The sequence below is a fragment of the Dipodomys merriami genome, unplaced genomic scaffold (assembly GCF_024711535.1).
Source record: "Dipodomys merriami isolate MVZ:Mamm:240054 unplaced genomic scaffold, mDipMer1.0.p SCAF_9, whole genome shotgun sequence".
Classification (NCBI taxonomy): domain Eukaryota; kingdom Metazoa; phylum Chordata; class Mammalia; order Rodentia; family Heteromyidae; genus Dipodomys; species Dipodomys merriami.
In genome coordinates, this window is record NW_027206512.1 from 60,134,987 (window position 1) to 60,150,806 (window position 15,820).

At 45.7% G+C, this 15,820-nt stretch overlaps 1 protein-coding gene across 3 annotated transcripts in view; it reads left to right on the forward strand.

Annotated features, from left to right (window-relative positions):
* The first annotated feature begins 9,770 nt into the window (after window positions 1-9,770).
* The window catches only part of Bod1l1 (biorientation of chromosomes in cell division 1 like 1), a 46,116-nt gene continuing 40,066 nt past the window's right edge, over window positions 9,771-15,820 (forward strand). Inside the window, exons 1-2 of one of the 3 annotated variants that reach the window (XM_070012268.1) lie at window positions 9,771-10,106; window positions 15,584-15,708. In XM_070012268.1, coding sequence (XP_069868369.1) covers window positions 9,870-10,106; window positions 15,584-15,708 — 362 coding nt within the window. In that variant the 5' untranslated portion in view covers window positions 9,771-9,869. Of the gene's footprint in view, window positions 10,107-10,260; window positions 10,337-15,583; window positions 15,709-15,820 lie in introns of those variants that run through there. The other 2 variants (XM_070012266.1, XM_070012269.1) reach the window with 2 other exon arrangements.

Genomic DNA, 15,820 nt, shown 5'->3' on the forward strand with positions numbered 1-15,820 from the left:
TTGTATTTCTTTCTGGTGTCTCAGTTGATTAGAACTCATTGTCTTAGTAGTGTCCACTGCATTCCAATACAAGGCAGAGGTTTAATGTCACTGAAGTTTAGAGGCTGGCACTGAAAATTAGAAGGGCTTAATGCTGATAGGATTTCTACTTAAAAGCCCAGGATGAAGGAAAAAAGATTTGCTTCCCCTGAAATGTTCTCGCAAAGGGCAAACTGGGAAATATAAACAGCAGTGAGTTTTTTGCTGGTTGGATCCCAGAGCCATTGCTGCCTGAAAATGGCAGGCCTGCCAGTCCTTGATGAGATCCAGGTTTGGCTTATTGTATTTGAGAGAGGTAGAAAAACTTCTTTCAATGCAGATAGTGAGCCAGCCAGACTGCGCCAAGGTCAAAGAAAAATCCAATTATCCACAGCAAACACCAACCACACAATTGAATAACACCATTCAGATCTGCAACTGACTTTTTCAGAAAACTGATCCTGGAATAATCTGAGCCATGAGTCCAGCCGATCCAGCCCTTCTACTACTCAGTGCCCACTATCAGCATGGCGGAAGCAGGCTTGTACTTGCCCTCACAAACTGCTTTGACCAGCCCCAGAAGCCACAGGCAGCCTATACTGCAGATCCCGTGCATCGACCATAGCATCAAGAAACTACTTTGTACCAGGCACCAATGGCTAATATCTGTAGCCCTAGAGATTGTGGAATCTGAGATCTGAAGAATCAGGGTGTGAAACCATCCTGGGCTAGATAAATCTGAACCTTATCTCCAATTAACCAACAAAAAGCCAGACGGGGACATATGGCTCAAGTAGTAGAGCACCAGGCTTGAACCAAAAAGCCAAGCAAGAATGAGAGGCACTGAATTTAAGCCCTAGTACAGACACAAAAACTAATCAATTAGTAAAATGGAGCTCTGCCTGTGAGATCTTCTGACCTCAACACTGAGACCTGCGCTGCCCTAGTGTGTAAGGCAGAGTCAAAGTGCAGGGAGGGAGCTACTGTTCCCCAGAGCAACCCTAAGGCAGTGAGTGCTTAATAAATGCCCAGCTCCCCCCTTATGTGCCCCTTGTTGGGACAATGCTGAAGCATGGGGTTTGCACACTCCCACTGGGATGCCAGGAGCCCCACACGCATACAATAGAGACCTGTTACACCAACATTTGCTTATTGGCTTTTCCCTCTCGCCCTCTCTCTCATCATCTGCCCGGGTAAGGTAGAGGAGTGCTGTGCACATGGTGGTGGAGGTGAGGCTGTCCCCATGCAGGTCCCAGCACCTACAAGAACTTCAACTCAACGTGCCACTCTGAACCAAGAGCAGCAACACACCGCTCATGTGGAAAGGGAGCCCGGGAGACTACTTGAGAGCAGCCAGAACCATGGGAAATCCTCAAGCCCCTCTGTGGCAGCTCTTGGAGCTCAGCCTGTGCTGCAGGCTCTTCTACCCATGTCAGGAATGCTATGCAAAAGCATCTTCTCTCATTTATTATTTTCAACAAACCTGTGAGATACACATTGGTGCCAACCTCCTGTGCATGCAATAAGTCCACCGGTGGCACTCGAATCCTGAAACTGGTGGAAACTAAGACAACTTGAGTATTTTATGTGCTCGTGATGAAAGCTGAACTGAGCTGGGGGCAAGTTGCTCCTTGGTTCTGAAAAGAATCCTGCTAACAGTCTCTCTGAGTTGCACCTTTGCTTCGGTTCCCTTGGTTTGGGGATAGGAACTTTCTTCTGGGGCTTAGACAAAGGCTGGCCTAGAAGAGGCTGATCATGAATCTTTTCTCATTCATCATTTTTACCTATATGAATTTATATATGCATGTAAACAGGACCAAGGAGTCTTCTGGGGAAAACTTTTTTAAAAACATGTGTGATGTAGAAGAGTGGTGGGAAGAAAGAAAACAATGTCCAAGAGGAGAATGGTCAGCAGGAAGCAGGAATGTGGACAGGGTCCCCTGACAGAGGTGCTTGGAGCACAGTGCTGCTCCTTGAGCGCTGGTTCCTTGGGAAATTGGGTTGCCACTGTATGATGTAAAGTTGTTGACTTCTTATGGACTATGGCCTGAAAACCAAATCGTGTGGGGAGGGAGGGAAGGTGTACCCTTCGCCAAGGGTAACCCAAGGGAGTGACCAGTATCCAGTCTCTGAGAAATCTTTGCAAGGGCTGTTACTTGTTCAAACCAGGGGGGCTTCCCAACTTCAAGGAAAAAGAACCTCAACATTCATTCATCTGCAGAGAAATGATGGGCGGTCTCCCCCAACCTCTCATGTTCCTGAGGACTACAGAGGGAGCCCTGGAGTCAGGCGTCTGTGAGCAAAGGAGACTCCTTCCATATTTATACCCCCGGTGGGGGCCCGGGAACGTCCTGGTTATAAGCATGTGGACAAAAACGAGGCTCAGAGAGGATTAATAAGAGAAGCTTAGCAGGTCTTAACATTCCCTGCACGTGGAATTATACTGGAAGCTTCTAAAACAGACTGACGCTTGAGCTGCAATCCAGTCCAAGTGAATCAGTCATTTGGAGTGCGGCCCAGGAATCAACTCTTTCAGAAAAACATTGCCAAGTGATTATAATTGGTAGCCCGGTTGTGAGGCCCGGAACCAGCCTGAGGTGGATAGATTAGCCCAAGCAGCGGAGGGGGAGGGGGGATCGTTCTCAACAAGTTAATACGAACTTTACAACTTTGGGGGGGAGGGAGGAGTTGGGGAGGTGAGGAGGGAAGGGATGGTAGGGGGAAAACAAAGGAGGGGTAACAATGCTCAATAGGAAACGTACTCATTACCGTGCTCATGTAACTGTAACCCCTCTGCACAGTATCTTTACAATAAAATACATATTTTTAAAAAGTTAATATGCGTTGGATGAACTAGCACTAGGTAACCTGTTCATCCATTCCGTGTGTGAGTGTCGGTGTGTGAATGTGCGTATGTTCCTTTGAAAAAGGGAGAGAGAGCACCACCTTGTGGGCGAAATGTTGAAAGCAGGCTGGTGGAGAGGCTTGAGGTAGTCTAAGCATCCTCTGAATATCTGTAAATATGCATTAAATAAGATGATTTTAATTAGAGCTATTGCTGTTGGATATCCTATGCACTGAGTCCTGAGCAAACATTTTAATAGAAATTGCCTTATTTAGCTCTCCTGTACTCTCCTATCCACACAATGAAGGCAGCGTTCTACTTACAAAGAAACAGAGGCCTGCTGGGAAGGTGGCTCAGTGGTAGAGCGCTTGCCTTGCATACTTGAGGCCCTGGGTTTGATTCCTCAGCAACACATAAACAGAAAAAGCCGGAAGTGGCACTGTGGCTCAAGTGGTAGAGCGCTAGCCTTGAGCTGAAGAGCTGAGGGACAGCGCCCAGGCCCAGAGTTCAAGCCCCACAACCAACAACCACAAAAAAGAAACAGAGGCCTAGAGACACGGGAAACCAAGCAATCCACATGACAGAGGAAGCAACGTCAGACATGGGGACCCATTGTAGGATGGGGAAATTCCACTCATTTACTAATAGGCAGATGAGTTTAACTACAAAAATCTTGGCAGATATGTAATCTATTAAATTGTAAAAGGTACAAAAACATAGTGATGTTCAATGATGACAAGGTATCAAATCTGTGCCCATTGTTTCTGGAGTGACTGTACACTATTTATAAATTCATGCTAGGAAATATCAGTTCATTGCAGCTCAAAACTCCATAAGCACTTTTAGATAGAAATTATACTTGGGAAATACATCATAGTGAAATAATTAAAAAGTTATTCAAATAAAGAAAAGTAAAAGTTATTATTCATTAATAAATAAAAAATCTTGGCAGTTTGTGATCAGGAAAAGGCAATCAGAAAGCTGATGCCAGTCAAAGTCTGGCATCTGTGTCTCTGTGTTTTCCTGAATCTATAACCAGGAGAAAATGGGGAGATTCTCCAGTGAATTTGCAGAGGGATGCTACTAAATGTTAAAAAAAAAAAAAAAAAAAAGCCTGGCCCTATTGGGGGGGGGAAGGGGGAGAAGACTGTATTTGGTGAGATGTACCCATTGTCTGACTGGGGTGATAGAAATACTTTACAGAATTCTTGGGATGTGAATGTTAATTTAGCTTTTCTAGCTCAACTATGCAATTGATTCTATCAGTGCTTCAGACATTGCAAGTGAAGCCTCTCCCGGTTCTCCGGTCCAAGGAAGATTGTTTTAGCTTGCTGTTGTGATCTCATTCTGGAATTTTCTCTCATAGAGGCTAATAAGCATTTCATTCCAAGTCATCGGACACTTGTGGGCTGGTTGAACTGACAGGTGGAAGTCATACACACTCATTAGTTCAAGCTCTGCCCAGGGTGGCTACAGACCCAGGTGAGTCACATTACAACACTAATATGTGTCTCATCTTCTTCAAGCAAGACCAGTTGCTCTCTTCATATAGTAACACTTTTTAGAAGCAAGAACTTTCTTGCTAGAAAATCAGTCTTTCACACTGATTTCCAGGAGGTACAACAGTATATCTCAGGAAAAAGCAAAGGCTGAGTTAGAGCTCACTCCTGGAATTTTCGTTAGGAAGTTCTTTCCTATGCCGCTACGTACTTTTGTTTCCCCTACTTGCCATGAAAAGATCTAGTCCGTCTCATTTGGGCCTCACACTCATCTGCAGACTATTCACTATGGTCAATAAACTTGTCTTTTTCTAGTTTGGGGCATGAAATGTGTGACCAGCGTACAGTTTGATTGGAAATATCATCAGTACAATTGGATGTTACCTGAGGTAGACCAGATGGCCAAACAAACAGGTTTCCCCACATACTACTTCAATTTCTTGATCAGTGTGAGGTTGAAGCTTCAGTCTAAAAATGTCAGAGATGATCATTAATACAAAAGAAGGGATTTGAATAATCTACCCAGCTGGTTTTACAACTGAGATCTTAGTCTTACACACAAAAATCACTTCTGAGGAATTATAACTACCAAGTAGATAGCTTCCTGCATTTAATTACCAGCACCTTCTCTTTCTATAGGCATGCAAAAGAAAGAGTCCTTAGTAATCAGAGTCAGAATAGGAATCAACTAGATGGTCTCACTGGCTGCTGCTCATAGCAAATGCAGGTTCTCTGCAGGCAAGCCAATTCTGTCTTTGAATTCCTCTCTTGTACAGATACTATCTCACCCATCTTCCCTCTGAAAAGATTCTTTCAAATGTAGAACACTGTTTCTATTTAAGTAGCTACTTATTTGGTCACAATTGCTGCTTAGTCAACCCCCTCGAATATCTTTCCATATGACCTAGACTGCATTTCGGTAGAACTTCCTTCAATTTCTACTCTTCCTAAATACATTCCTGGAGACAAGCTTGTAGTTTTCAGGGCAATGGGGAAAAGATTAATTGCTATAACTAGAGAGCATTTCACTCCATCTTCAGGATATTGACCTGAGGTTTAGGTTTAGAGTAACACTGGGGCAAGAGGTGAGAAGTAAGTATAGTTAAGAAATCTCTATCTACAGTGTGGTCAGACAGTGACCTGGTTGATCTTTGTCCTATGATTCTGGGAGATTTAACTCTTCTTACAAGATGTCTCACAAATCTGGGTAGACTACACAAGAGAATAGCTGAAAGAAAATGAATGTAAATTTGGAACCAGAAATGCCAAGTTTTTATTCTTTTTGTTTCCCTTTAAACATTAATAGGCCCACGTGAAGAGGGTGCTTTCACCACAGTTTGTAAACGCCTGTTATCATTTCAAAACACACACACACACACACACACACACACACATATACACAATTCTCTCTCCCCCTTCAACAAATTCTCTCTTTTCAAATTCCTAGTATCTCAGGGGCTTCTATAACCCAGTTCCGGTCTCTGTGTGTCCATGATTGTGTCTATCTTATGCTCATCTTCCTTTTTCCAAAAAGCTGAGACTCTTGACAGTTCTTAGATTTAGCAAATCCTCAAGGTAACACATGTGCACAGAGCCACCATTTCCACAGCATCTTCCTCTCAGGCACTTCCATATTGGCCGGGAGTGAACAGATTTCCAGTCTGTGCCAAATATTTCAGAATCAGTTCTTACCCTCTCCCCCTCCCCATCCCCTTCCTCCAACCCCTCCACTTCTATCCACATCCTGATTCAAGAGCAAGTGACTTCTGTTTTTCCAGTTCTTTCAGAGGAAAACCAAACCCATTTCTTGACATTAGCACCGTATAATGCTCTTCGCAACCATATCTCTGCCTTGCTGGGACGTTTCCTATTGTAACAAAATAGAAAAACAGCTTCTTTGGAAAGGCAGAAGCACAGCAAATCAAAGAAAGACTTGATAAATGGGATTGCATCAAACTGCACAGTAAAAGTCACAGCCAACAGAATGAGAGACAATTTTTGCCAGCTACATATCAGATAATGACCTAATATCCAGAATATACAGAGTGTAAAAAACTAAACCCTCTGGAAGTGGCACTGTAACTCAATGGTAGAGCACTCACCTTAAGCTGAAGAGCCCAGAGACAGCGCTCAAGCCCCACGACTGACCAAAAAAAAAAAAAAAAAAAAAACTAAACCCTCAATGAATCAATTAACAAATGGGCTAATAAACTAAAGACAGATGTCTCAGTAGGAGTAAAAACTGACACGTGAAGAAATGGTCAACATATCTGGCCATAAAAAATGCAAATCAAATCTGATTCTACCTCACTCCAGTGAAAGTGACCAGTATCAAGAATGTAAACAACAGGTGTTGCCATGCATTTGGGCAATTTTGGTAGAAATGTAAACTTGTTCAGCCACTCTGGAAAGCATATAGAGGTTCCTCAAAAAATTAATCATAGAACTACCCTATGGCCCAACAAATCTACTCCTGAGCATTTATCCAAAAGATTATAAGCCAGGATATAGTAAAGCCACCAGCAGAGTTCTGCTCTTTGCAACACTGTTCACCATAGCCAAGATATGGAATTGGACCAGATGCCCCCCAATGGACAAATGGATCAAGAAAATGTGGTGTACACACACAATGGAATTTACCCACTCATTAGAATGATATTGTATCATTTGCAAATAGAAGAATCCGAAAAAACATTCTTTTACATGAACTCAAACCCAGAGAGGTGAAGGCTGCATGTTTCCTCTCATGTGTGGAACTCAAAACTAGTGTATAAACATATAAGTAAATGGGTTGGGTGATACGCAAGTGTACACAAATGTATTAACTGAAATAGGGTAGACTCAAGGGAGAATTCAAATGGCCTAATTCCTTGGAAAGGCAAAGTCAAAGTTCAACAAAATAAGCACCTTAAAACCGGTACTTGGAAGGGCTGGAGTGGGTCAAGGAGAGAGGAACTATGAAGAGCTGGGGGAAGAAAGCACTTGAGAATTCAATGTAATTGCATGACAAAATGAGGTGAACTTTGTGAAAGGCCTAGTCAGGAGTAAGGATTCCACAGAGTCCAGATGCCCTGGGGACACAAGGCCAAGGAAACAGCTCTACTTAGTAATCAAGTGGGTTGCCCAAGGATTAAGAGGTCACCAATGTTTCACTTTTGCTGGGTTCACCCTCAGAAATAGGGCTTGAAAGGTTGGGGCTGGCTAGAGGACATGTTTGACAATAGGAAAATGAGGAAATTGCAGGGACCAACAAACTAGTCTCAGACTTGAGGAACATTAAGGTGTATCATGTTCAGTTAAAAAAAAAAAGTGACTGACCCCCAGGATATTCTGAACTCACAACGTACAGGGGAGTAGAGATGTGATAATACTTTTTGTGTGTGTGAACACTTCATTTCTTCCATTCCCTATTGTCAAGTTACAAAACTTTGCAAACAACTGGAATAAAAAAAAAAAAACACAAAGAGGTCACTGACAAATGTTGACTAACAGTTTTTTTTTCTTTCAAACCATTTTAATGTGTTCACTGTTTCCCTCAAGTATTTGCCAACACTCATATCCAGGATCTGTCTTCACTAGGGGGGAAAAACACCTTTGAATAGAAAAGGCTTTGACCTGGATACTTCTCAATGTATCCAGAATGGTTTAAAAGGCTTTGAAATTGTCCTAGTTACATTGTATCCAGTATGATCTTAGCCAGTATAACTTGAACTCTTGGATCCAAAGACTATGCTGTTTCTTCCAGATTTACTGTGAGCTACTCAGTAAATCAGACTTTTAGAAAATCAGTTGTGAATTGTTAACTAAATTATAACCCATTCTCACCCTAATGTATTTTGGAAGATATTTAGTGTTTCCTATATGCCATTCGCAAAAACAAATTAAATTCTGATGAATTTCACTTCTTTGCTGTCCATACAACTAAAGGAAGGACTGATTGAATAATCAGCTTAGAAATAGTCAATTACAATTTTTTGAGGTTGGGAATAGAATGACCTTCCTACAAGTCTTTCATTATGTAGGAACAGCATTTGGTTATTAACAAAGTTACAGTTGACAGTTCAATCTAGTCCAAGTAGGAATCACATTGATGCCCAATCCTAGTATTAAGAGTCGCCTGATACATGCATTTTTTTTTTTTTGCCAGTCCTGGGGCTTGAACTCAGGACCTGGGCACTGTCCCTGAGTTTCTTTTGCTCAAGGCTAGCATGCTACCATTTGAGCCACAGCACCACTTCTAGCTTTTTCTGTGTATGTAGTAGTGAGGAACTGAACCTCGGGCTTCATGCATGCTAGGCAAGCACTCTACCACTAAGCCATAGTCCCAGCCCAGGATACATGCATTTTTAAAGTTGCAATAATCATTTCATGAAGCTGCACTGTGGAGCACAATGCACATTCTATTTATGAACACTTCTCTGGTGTTTCTCTCTCACATAGTACTAGTGTTTGTAATTTCTGCCTCCAGCCCTGTTGTAAAGCCCATGTCGCCTTCATGAAGAGCCAGTAAGCATTTTCAAGCTGACTCGGTTCAAAGACAGGCAACTCAAAGGCTGTGAAATCCCACGTGCATCTCATCTCTCCGAGCTTCGGTGGACATAACAGTAGGAGTGCACTCTTAGTCCCTGCTTCAGATTCTTGGGAGAGGACGGTCCCTGGGCCTTTTGGGCTCAAGGCTAGCGTTCTACCACTTGGAGCCACGGCTCCGCTTCCTCCCGGCTAGAGATCAGAGTCTCACGGACGTTCCTGCCGGGGGCTGGCTTGGAACCGCGATCCTCGGAGCTCAGCCTCCAAACTCCTCAGGAGCTGGCACCCGGGGAACACTCGAGCCGGGCTGGAGCTCAGCGCGCCCTTCCCTGCAAAGGTCTGACCACCACAAACCTGCTGGCCTTCCCGACAGGGAGCCGGGGGGCTGAGGGGGCGTCCCTGCACCCCTGGAGGTGACCGGGTGCAAAGGGAGGCGCCCCCACCCCCACCCCGCCCAGGGGCTCCCTCGGGGAGCGCAGACGCGGGACGGTTGGGACCGCAACGCAACCACAGGCCGCACGGCCGAACTCACGCCACCGTGCACGGAGCCGGGCGGCGCCTGCTACCGCCCTCCCATCCCAGCGGGGCCCCCGGGCCGGCCTCGGCCCGGTTCCCCCGCCCCCCGGCCCCGGCCCCCGGGAGCCCCACCAGTCAGCCCCAAACCCAGCGGGTCCCACCAGCCGCTCGGCTCCGGGCAACGGCCTCCGCAGCCACTTCCGGCACAGCCCAGTCTCGCGAGAGCGCCCGCGCCGGGTCGGCGACGCGGATTGGCCCCTCGCGGCTGCCGTCACCCGCCTCCCCCCCCCCCCCACACCTCCCCCGGTGCTGCCGGCGCCGCCTTTTCCTTCCCTCGGTTCCCTTTCACTTCCGGGTAGGTGTGGGGCCCGCTGGCTCCGTGACAACATCCCGTCGCCTCCTCCGTGCGCCACCGGCGGGCTCTCCGAGGGCTCCCCGCTCCGCTCCGCGCGCCCCGGGCCGCCATGGCCTCCAACCCGCAGCCGCAGCCGCCGCCGCCCGCGCCGCCGCCGCCGCCGCCGCAGCCGCAGCCGCCGCCGCCGCCGCCGGGCCCCGGAGCCGGCCCCGGCGCGGGCGGGACGGGCGGCGCGGGCGCGGGCGCCGGGGACCCGCAGCTCGTGGCCATGATCGTGAACCACCTCAAGAGCCAGGGGCTCTTCGACCAGTTCCGCAGAGACTGCCTGGCCGACGTGGACACCAAGGTGCGGGGCCGGGGCGGGGGGCGGCCGCGGCGGCCCGGCCGCGGCTCTCCGGGGGGACCCTGCCCGCGGGCGGCCCGGGCCCGCCGACCCCCGCCGCCCGGCGCCGCGCGCGGGGCCCGGCTCGGCGCGCTCCTCCATCCCGCCCGACCTGTGCGTTCGTTTAACCGACTCGGGGCGGGCTGAGCCCCGACGACGAGCCGGGAGGCAGGGCCCGGCGCGGCCCCGGTCTGGTGAGCAGGACTGTCCTTGTCGCTCAGGGCGCCCGGCCCAGTGCCCAGCGGTGCACCCCTTTACCGCGGAGCGCGTCCCGCCCTTCACTTGGTATCGAGTTGCTGGCTCCGGTTTTTTTTTTGTGTGTGGTGGTGAGCGTGCGTGAGTGTGCACGCATGTGTGTGTGTGCGTGAGTGAGTGTGCATGCATGTGAGTGTGTGTGTGTGTGTGTGTGCTTCTTTTTCTGCCTCTTGAAGTCCGCAGAGTTGGAGTTGTGCTTTTCGTGTGTTAGTCTCTCTTTTTTTTTTTTTGGGAGGGGGGGGTCTTTCCGGGAAAGCATTCAGGGAGTCATCGAACCGAGTTGTTTCCAAGTATGTGTGGCTGTCCCTTGAGATCTGGGGGGCGGAGGGGGTGCCGTGGTGGGCAGTGAAGAGGTGGAATCAGACACCGTGGACGTTAAGTAGCCAAGCGACGTCATTTTTCTAGGGTGAGAAGATGGAAAGAGAGGATCAGAAACACAGCCGTCCATTGAGGGGAGATGACAGCAGGTACTGTGTCAGGAAAGAAGAGCTGAGTTCTGGAGAATAACGGGGAGAAGGAAAAGTGAGCAACAAGAAGGAAAAAAAAAAAAGTTCCCTGCCGCCCCCCCCCCCCCCTCACCTCCCAAAGAGTCAGGGGCCAGCAAGGGGAAGGGACATGATTAGCAGGAGCCTGTCAATGCCGTCGTTTTGGTCAAGAATGTAGGAACAAAGGAAACCGGGAAGGTTCAAAAGAAAGACCAGCCAGTCTGAAAACCTGGAAACAGATGGAGTGAAAATTGTGTTGAAAAGTTTTTGAGGGTTTTAGTTTGTTTCCTTTTTTCCCCTTAATCTTGAGGAGGTTCTCTCTGGGTTCATTCCTTAGATTGGAGTTTTGATGGAATGGCGTTGTTGTGGTTTTTTTCTTTTTGTGTTATAGACTGGCTAATCTGAATGGCCCTGCTGTTTGTTCTTTAAAGAAAGGGGGAGGGTCCAAAATCTGCAGGACATTCACAGGCTTTGAGGTGAACTGCAACTGTGTGTCATCTCCTCTAGGAACAACTGAAATCTGAGGTAACCTTCCTCCCTGAGAACTCTGGTACCCTGACCACAGTGTAAAAAGGTGCTTTTCCAAGATAGTGAAGGTTTTGTACCACAGAAGTCTAGACTACTTTGAGACATTATGCACAAATTTTTTTTAACATTGTTAGGTTAGGGAATATGCACAGCCATCTTTTTTTAAAGTAACACTGCCTTTTGAAAATTACTTTTGTGTGAAAATATTACAGAAAGCTAAGTAAATTTACCCACAAAACACTGTTTAGTTGTATCTAACAAGTAGAGATTGCACTTCGCAGTTCTCCAAAACCTGCAAACTTGCAAGATGTGACACTGTATATTTGACTTGGAATTTTTTTTTTGGGGGGGGGGGAGGCGTGTCTGGTCGTGGGGCCTGAACTCTGGGCCTGGGTGCTGTCCCTCAGCTCTTCAGCTCAAGGCATGCACTCTACCACTTGAGCCACAGCGCCACTTCTGGCTTTGTTCTTTTTGCTTGTGTGGTGCTGAGGAATCGAACCCAGGGCCTCAGGCATGCAAGGCAAGCACTCTACCACTGAGCCACCTTCCCAGCCCCTCGACTTCAATTTTTAATGTACTGATTGGAAGAGAGCTACAATACCTGTCTCAATCTTGTATTCATTTACATCTCAATTAAATATTACTTTGTGTCTGCAAAATCCCTTCTAGAGCCTCTGAAGCCTTATTAAAACTTCGGGGGGAGCAGACAAATGAAGTAGAGAAGCATAGTTGTTTCTAAGATTCTTGCACAGTCTAGTGGAATCCCTTGGTCCTTCTCCCAAGAAGAATGTATATGTATAACCAAAATACTGCTCAAATAGTTAAAAATGCTCAGTTCTAGGCAATTTCACCTAGAAACACTTTTCTGTTTTAGTATTTGAAGCTAGGAAAGAGCAGAACTAGAAGTTGCCCTCCTAGGTACTATTGTCCATTAGCTTCCACAATCAACTAGCCAATGTCACCTTTACTTTCTCCTCTCCTCTTTTCTTCTCCCTTAGCTAGTTAATATGTTGGTTTTTAATTTAAGATATTTGGGGGGGGGGGGGGGAGTGCTGGTCCTTGGGCTTGAATTCCAGGCCTGGATGCTGTCACTGACCTTTTTGTATTCAAGGCTAACACTCTACCACTTGAGCCACAGTTCCACATCTGGCATTCTGATGGTAAATTGAAGATAAGAATCTCACAGACTGTCTTACTTGGGCTTACTTCAGTGTTCCTCAGCGTCCCCCCCCTCCCCGCCCCAAAAGAAAGCAACTAAATAATATATTAAATTAATATCTTAAATTAATCTCAGCTTTCTAGTAGATAACATTTACAGGTGTGAGCCAGTAATGCCTAGCTTTGATTTTTATTTCATAACCCCTTTTCTCATTTGAATAAAGACACAAGAGCTTGGAAATCCCAAAAATAAAGACAAATACCTGTAGCATACTAGGTTGTAGAACTAACTGGATTATATTAGTTACATACATTTTTCAGACTTGAGACATTTGATACAGATGCAAATCTGTATCAGAGCAAATCTGTCCATCAGAATGTGTCTAAACCATGAGAAGTACCAAAGTCAGCTTCCCCAGATGGGGATAAAACTCCCATCTCCTGTCCACAGCTCAGGGGTCATCAAAGCCTTTCCCCAAAATGGTGACCTGTCTATGGCACATAGGTCAACTGTCATCCAAGCTAGATGCAGCCACTCTAAGCCTCTCGCATTGTGTTCTACCAGTTCCCAGATATCTGAAGGAAGCCTAGTGGGGTTTTCTGTTGTTGTAGTAGTAGTTGTTGTTTTGACACAATTTTTCAGTTAAGAAAGGCTCCTGATCACTTTATTCATGCAACTCCAGTAAACAGTCACTGAGCAACTTGTTTTAGGCACCAGTGACACAACTGTAAACCAGCAGTCCTCTTGCTGTTATAGCACTTACATCCTAGCAGAGAATAGCTACTAAATAACATGTGGAGGGTCTGTGGGGAAAGGCAAGACAGGAGTGAAGAGGCTTTCTCTTTGTTTTGAGTATGGTGATAGTTGAGCTGTCCCTAAAGGAACTGACAAAGTGGCTGCATTCCAAGTTGCAAACCTTGGGAGTGAGTGCATAAGACCTGAAGCAGAGCCCCCTGAGAGCTGAGAGCTGGGCGTGCTTTTCCTTCCCTTCACAGTCTAGCAAGTTTCGGGTGCTACACTAGTTGTTTTGCTTGTTAGGTGTACACTAACTGTGAGGCCATAGGCAGGGTTTTAGTGAAAAACCCACCTGACTTGTATTTTAGATGAGTTGGCCGTGGATAATTATTCATAATGTTCTCTTTTATGCTCATTCTTGATATACTTTGGGTAGCAAATTTTATAATTACCCTGATTTTAGAAAGTGTACTGTACTCTATTGGAAAATAAAATTGAGGCAGGCAAGGGCAGAGACAGCATCAGCAACTGTAATCTAGACGAGGTAAGATGCCATGGACGTGCTGGTAGTCAAAAATGTCAGAAGCAGTCAGGTTCTGGATGTATTGTGTCGCTGGTGCTGACAGAATTTGCTAATATAAGGAAAACTTGGACTCAAGGAAAATTACCAATAGGTAGTTCAGATTTGAACATCTTAAGGAGAACTGAGAATGCTAAATGCATTGTAATTTTTAAGTCTAATCAGTGTTGGTTACATTTGGGAAATATGTGAATGAAGACCTGTTTTTTGCTTTCACTGGAAAGAAAGAAATCACATTGATTTTGAATACTTGGAGAGGAGCATGAGAAACAACTGTGTAGAAGCTAGACTTGAGCAAAAGCCTGGAAAACAGATACAGTTATCTCCTAGGAATAAAACCTTTATCACCGTGTGTTGGAGATAGTTACCTAGTCTTCTCAGAACAATGTTTCAGTTGCTTATCTGTCAAGCAGTATGATGTTCTGTGTGAAAACAAAAATTATGAGAGAGAACCAGGCATACACTTCATTGGGAGACACATACCTCCCCTTCTCCAAAATACACAGCAGAGCAGGAATTGCTGGAACGTGGTGTATCTGGAAGCCAGTAGGGACGTGGAGGAAGAGCCACACGAATAAGTCACAATGACTCCACAGGTTAGCCTGAGTTCTGAAGTTTGCGAGATGGACAAGCAGAAAGGAGGATGGTGCGTGAGAACTTACTGCTAGACTATAAACTCTGAAAGGGAAGTGGAGCAAATGGCAGGACGTGGGGAAGGTGAAGAAATGAAGAGTAACTTATAGGTACTGAGTGCATTTCTGAGTGTTCATACTTTCCTTCTAGCAATGTCCTTTTAAATGAAAATGATGTACTGTGTGTCTCCTCTCTCTGCCTCTGTAACACTGACATTTGGAATGGGTAGTTCTTGCCCTGGGGACTGTCCTCTGTCCTGTGGGCTACAGAATGTCCCCTGTCTTCTACTCCTGGATACCAATAGTACTTCCTCGGTTGTGATAACTGAAAATGTTTCTCACCCTGCCAAATGCCACCTTGGGAGCAAGGGGATAGAAATCATTCCTGGACAAGACCTAGTGCCTTTTTGTGCATTTCGACCACCCCACAAAACTTCATTACTCTAGCGATCATATCACTACACTCATTGTTGAAGTGGGTTTCCATTCTTGACCCCGTTTTCAGACTTCTTATACAGAAATATAAGCCTTCAAGCACTGAGCCCAATTGATGTCACCAACCTCATTTCTTTACTCTTGGTATTCTCTTCTCCAACCAGCTAAGACTACCAATGTAAGGGTTCCACAAATGCTTCTGACCCTACCTACATCTTCTCATCCACATTCTTTTCCTATATGAGTTGTATCTGCAAAGAGAGCCAGTGTCATCCCAAATACATTGCACAACTTTGAAACTGAATTATCCAGCTGTAATAACGCCTTTTCATCCACAAGTTACTTCCTCCACTTCTCTCCTTTCTTCATTTCCAAACAACTAACTGGATTTCGTGTTTTATTTCTAGTCCTTTTTCTATATATGGTTTTTCTTTCTGCGTTCTCTTGTCTTTGACAAAATTGGCAGTATTTGAATGAGTGTCGTAAGTCAGATTGTTGTATGCTGTGGAACTTTATTGACACACTAATATAAGAGATTTTAAGATTGTTAAAGATAGTCACATTCCCAACAGGTGTTGGTATTGTATCACTTTAAGGATCTTCGGCATTTATGTTTGTTTTCTTCTTCCTAGCCGGCCTATCAGAATCTGAGGCAGCGTGTGGACAACTTCGTTGCAAACCACTTGGCAACTCATACCTGGAGTCCCCATCTCAATAAGAACCAGCTCAGAAATAATATTCGACAGCAAGTCCTCAAGTAAGTTACGGAGTAAGGGTTCCTAGGCAGGCTTTCAAAAGTCTTATTTTGTGTGAAAGCAGAATTTTCACACAAAAGAGAAATTTATTTACCTCCTGGTATGATAGTTTTA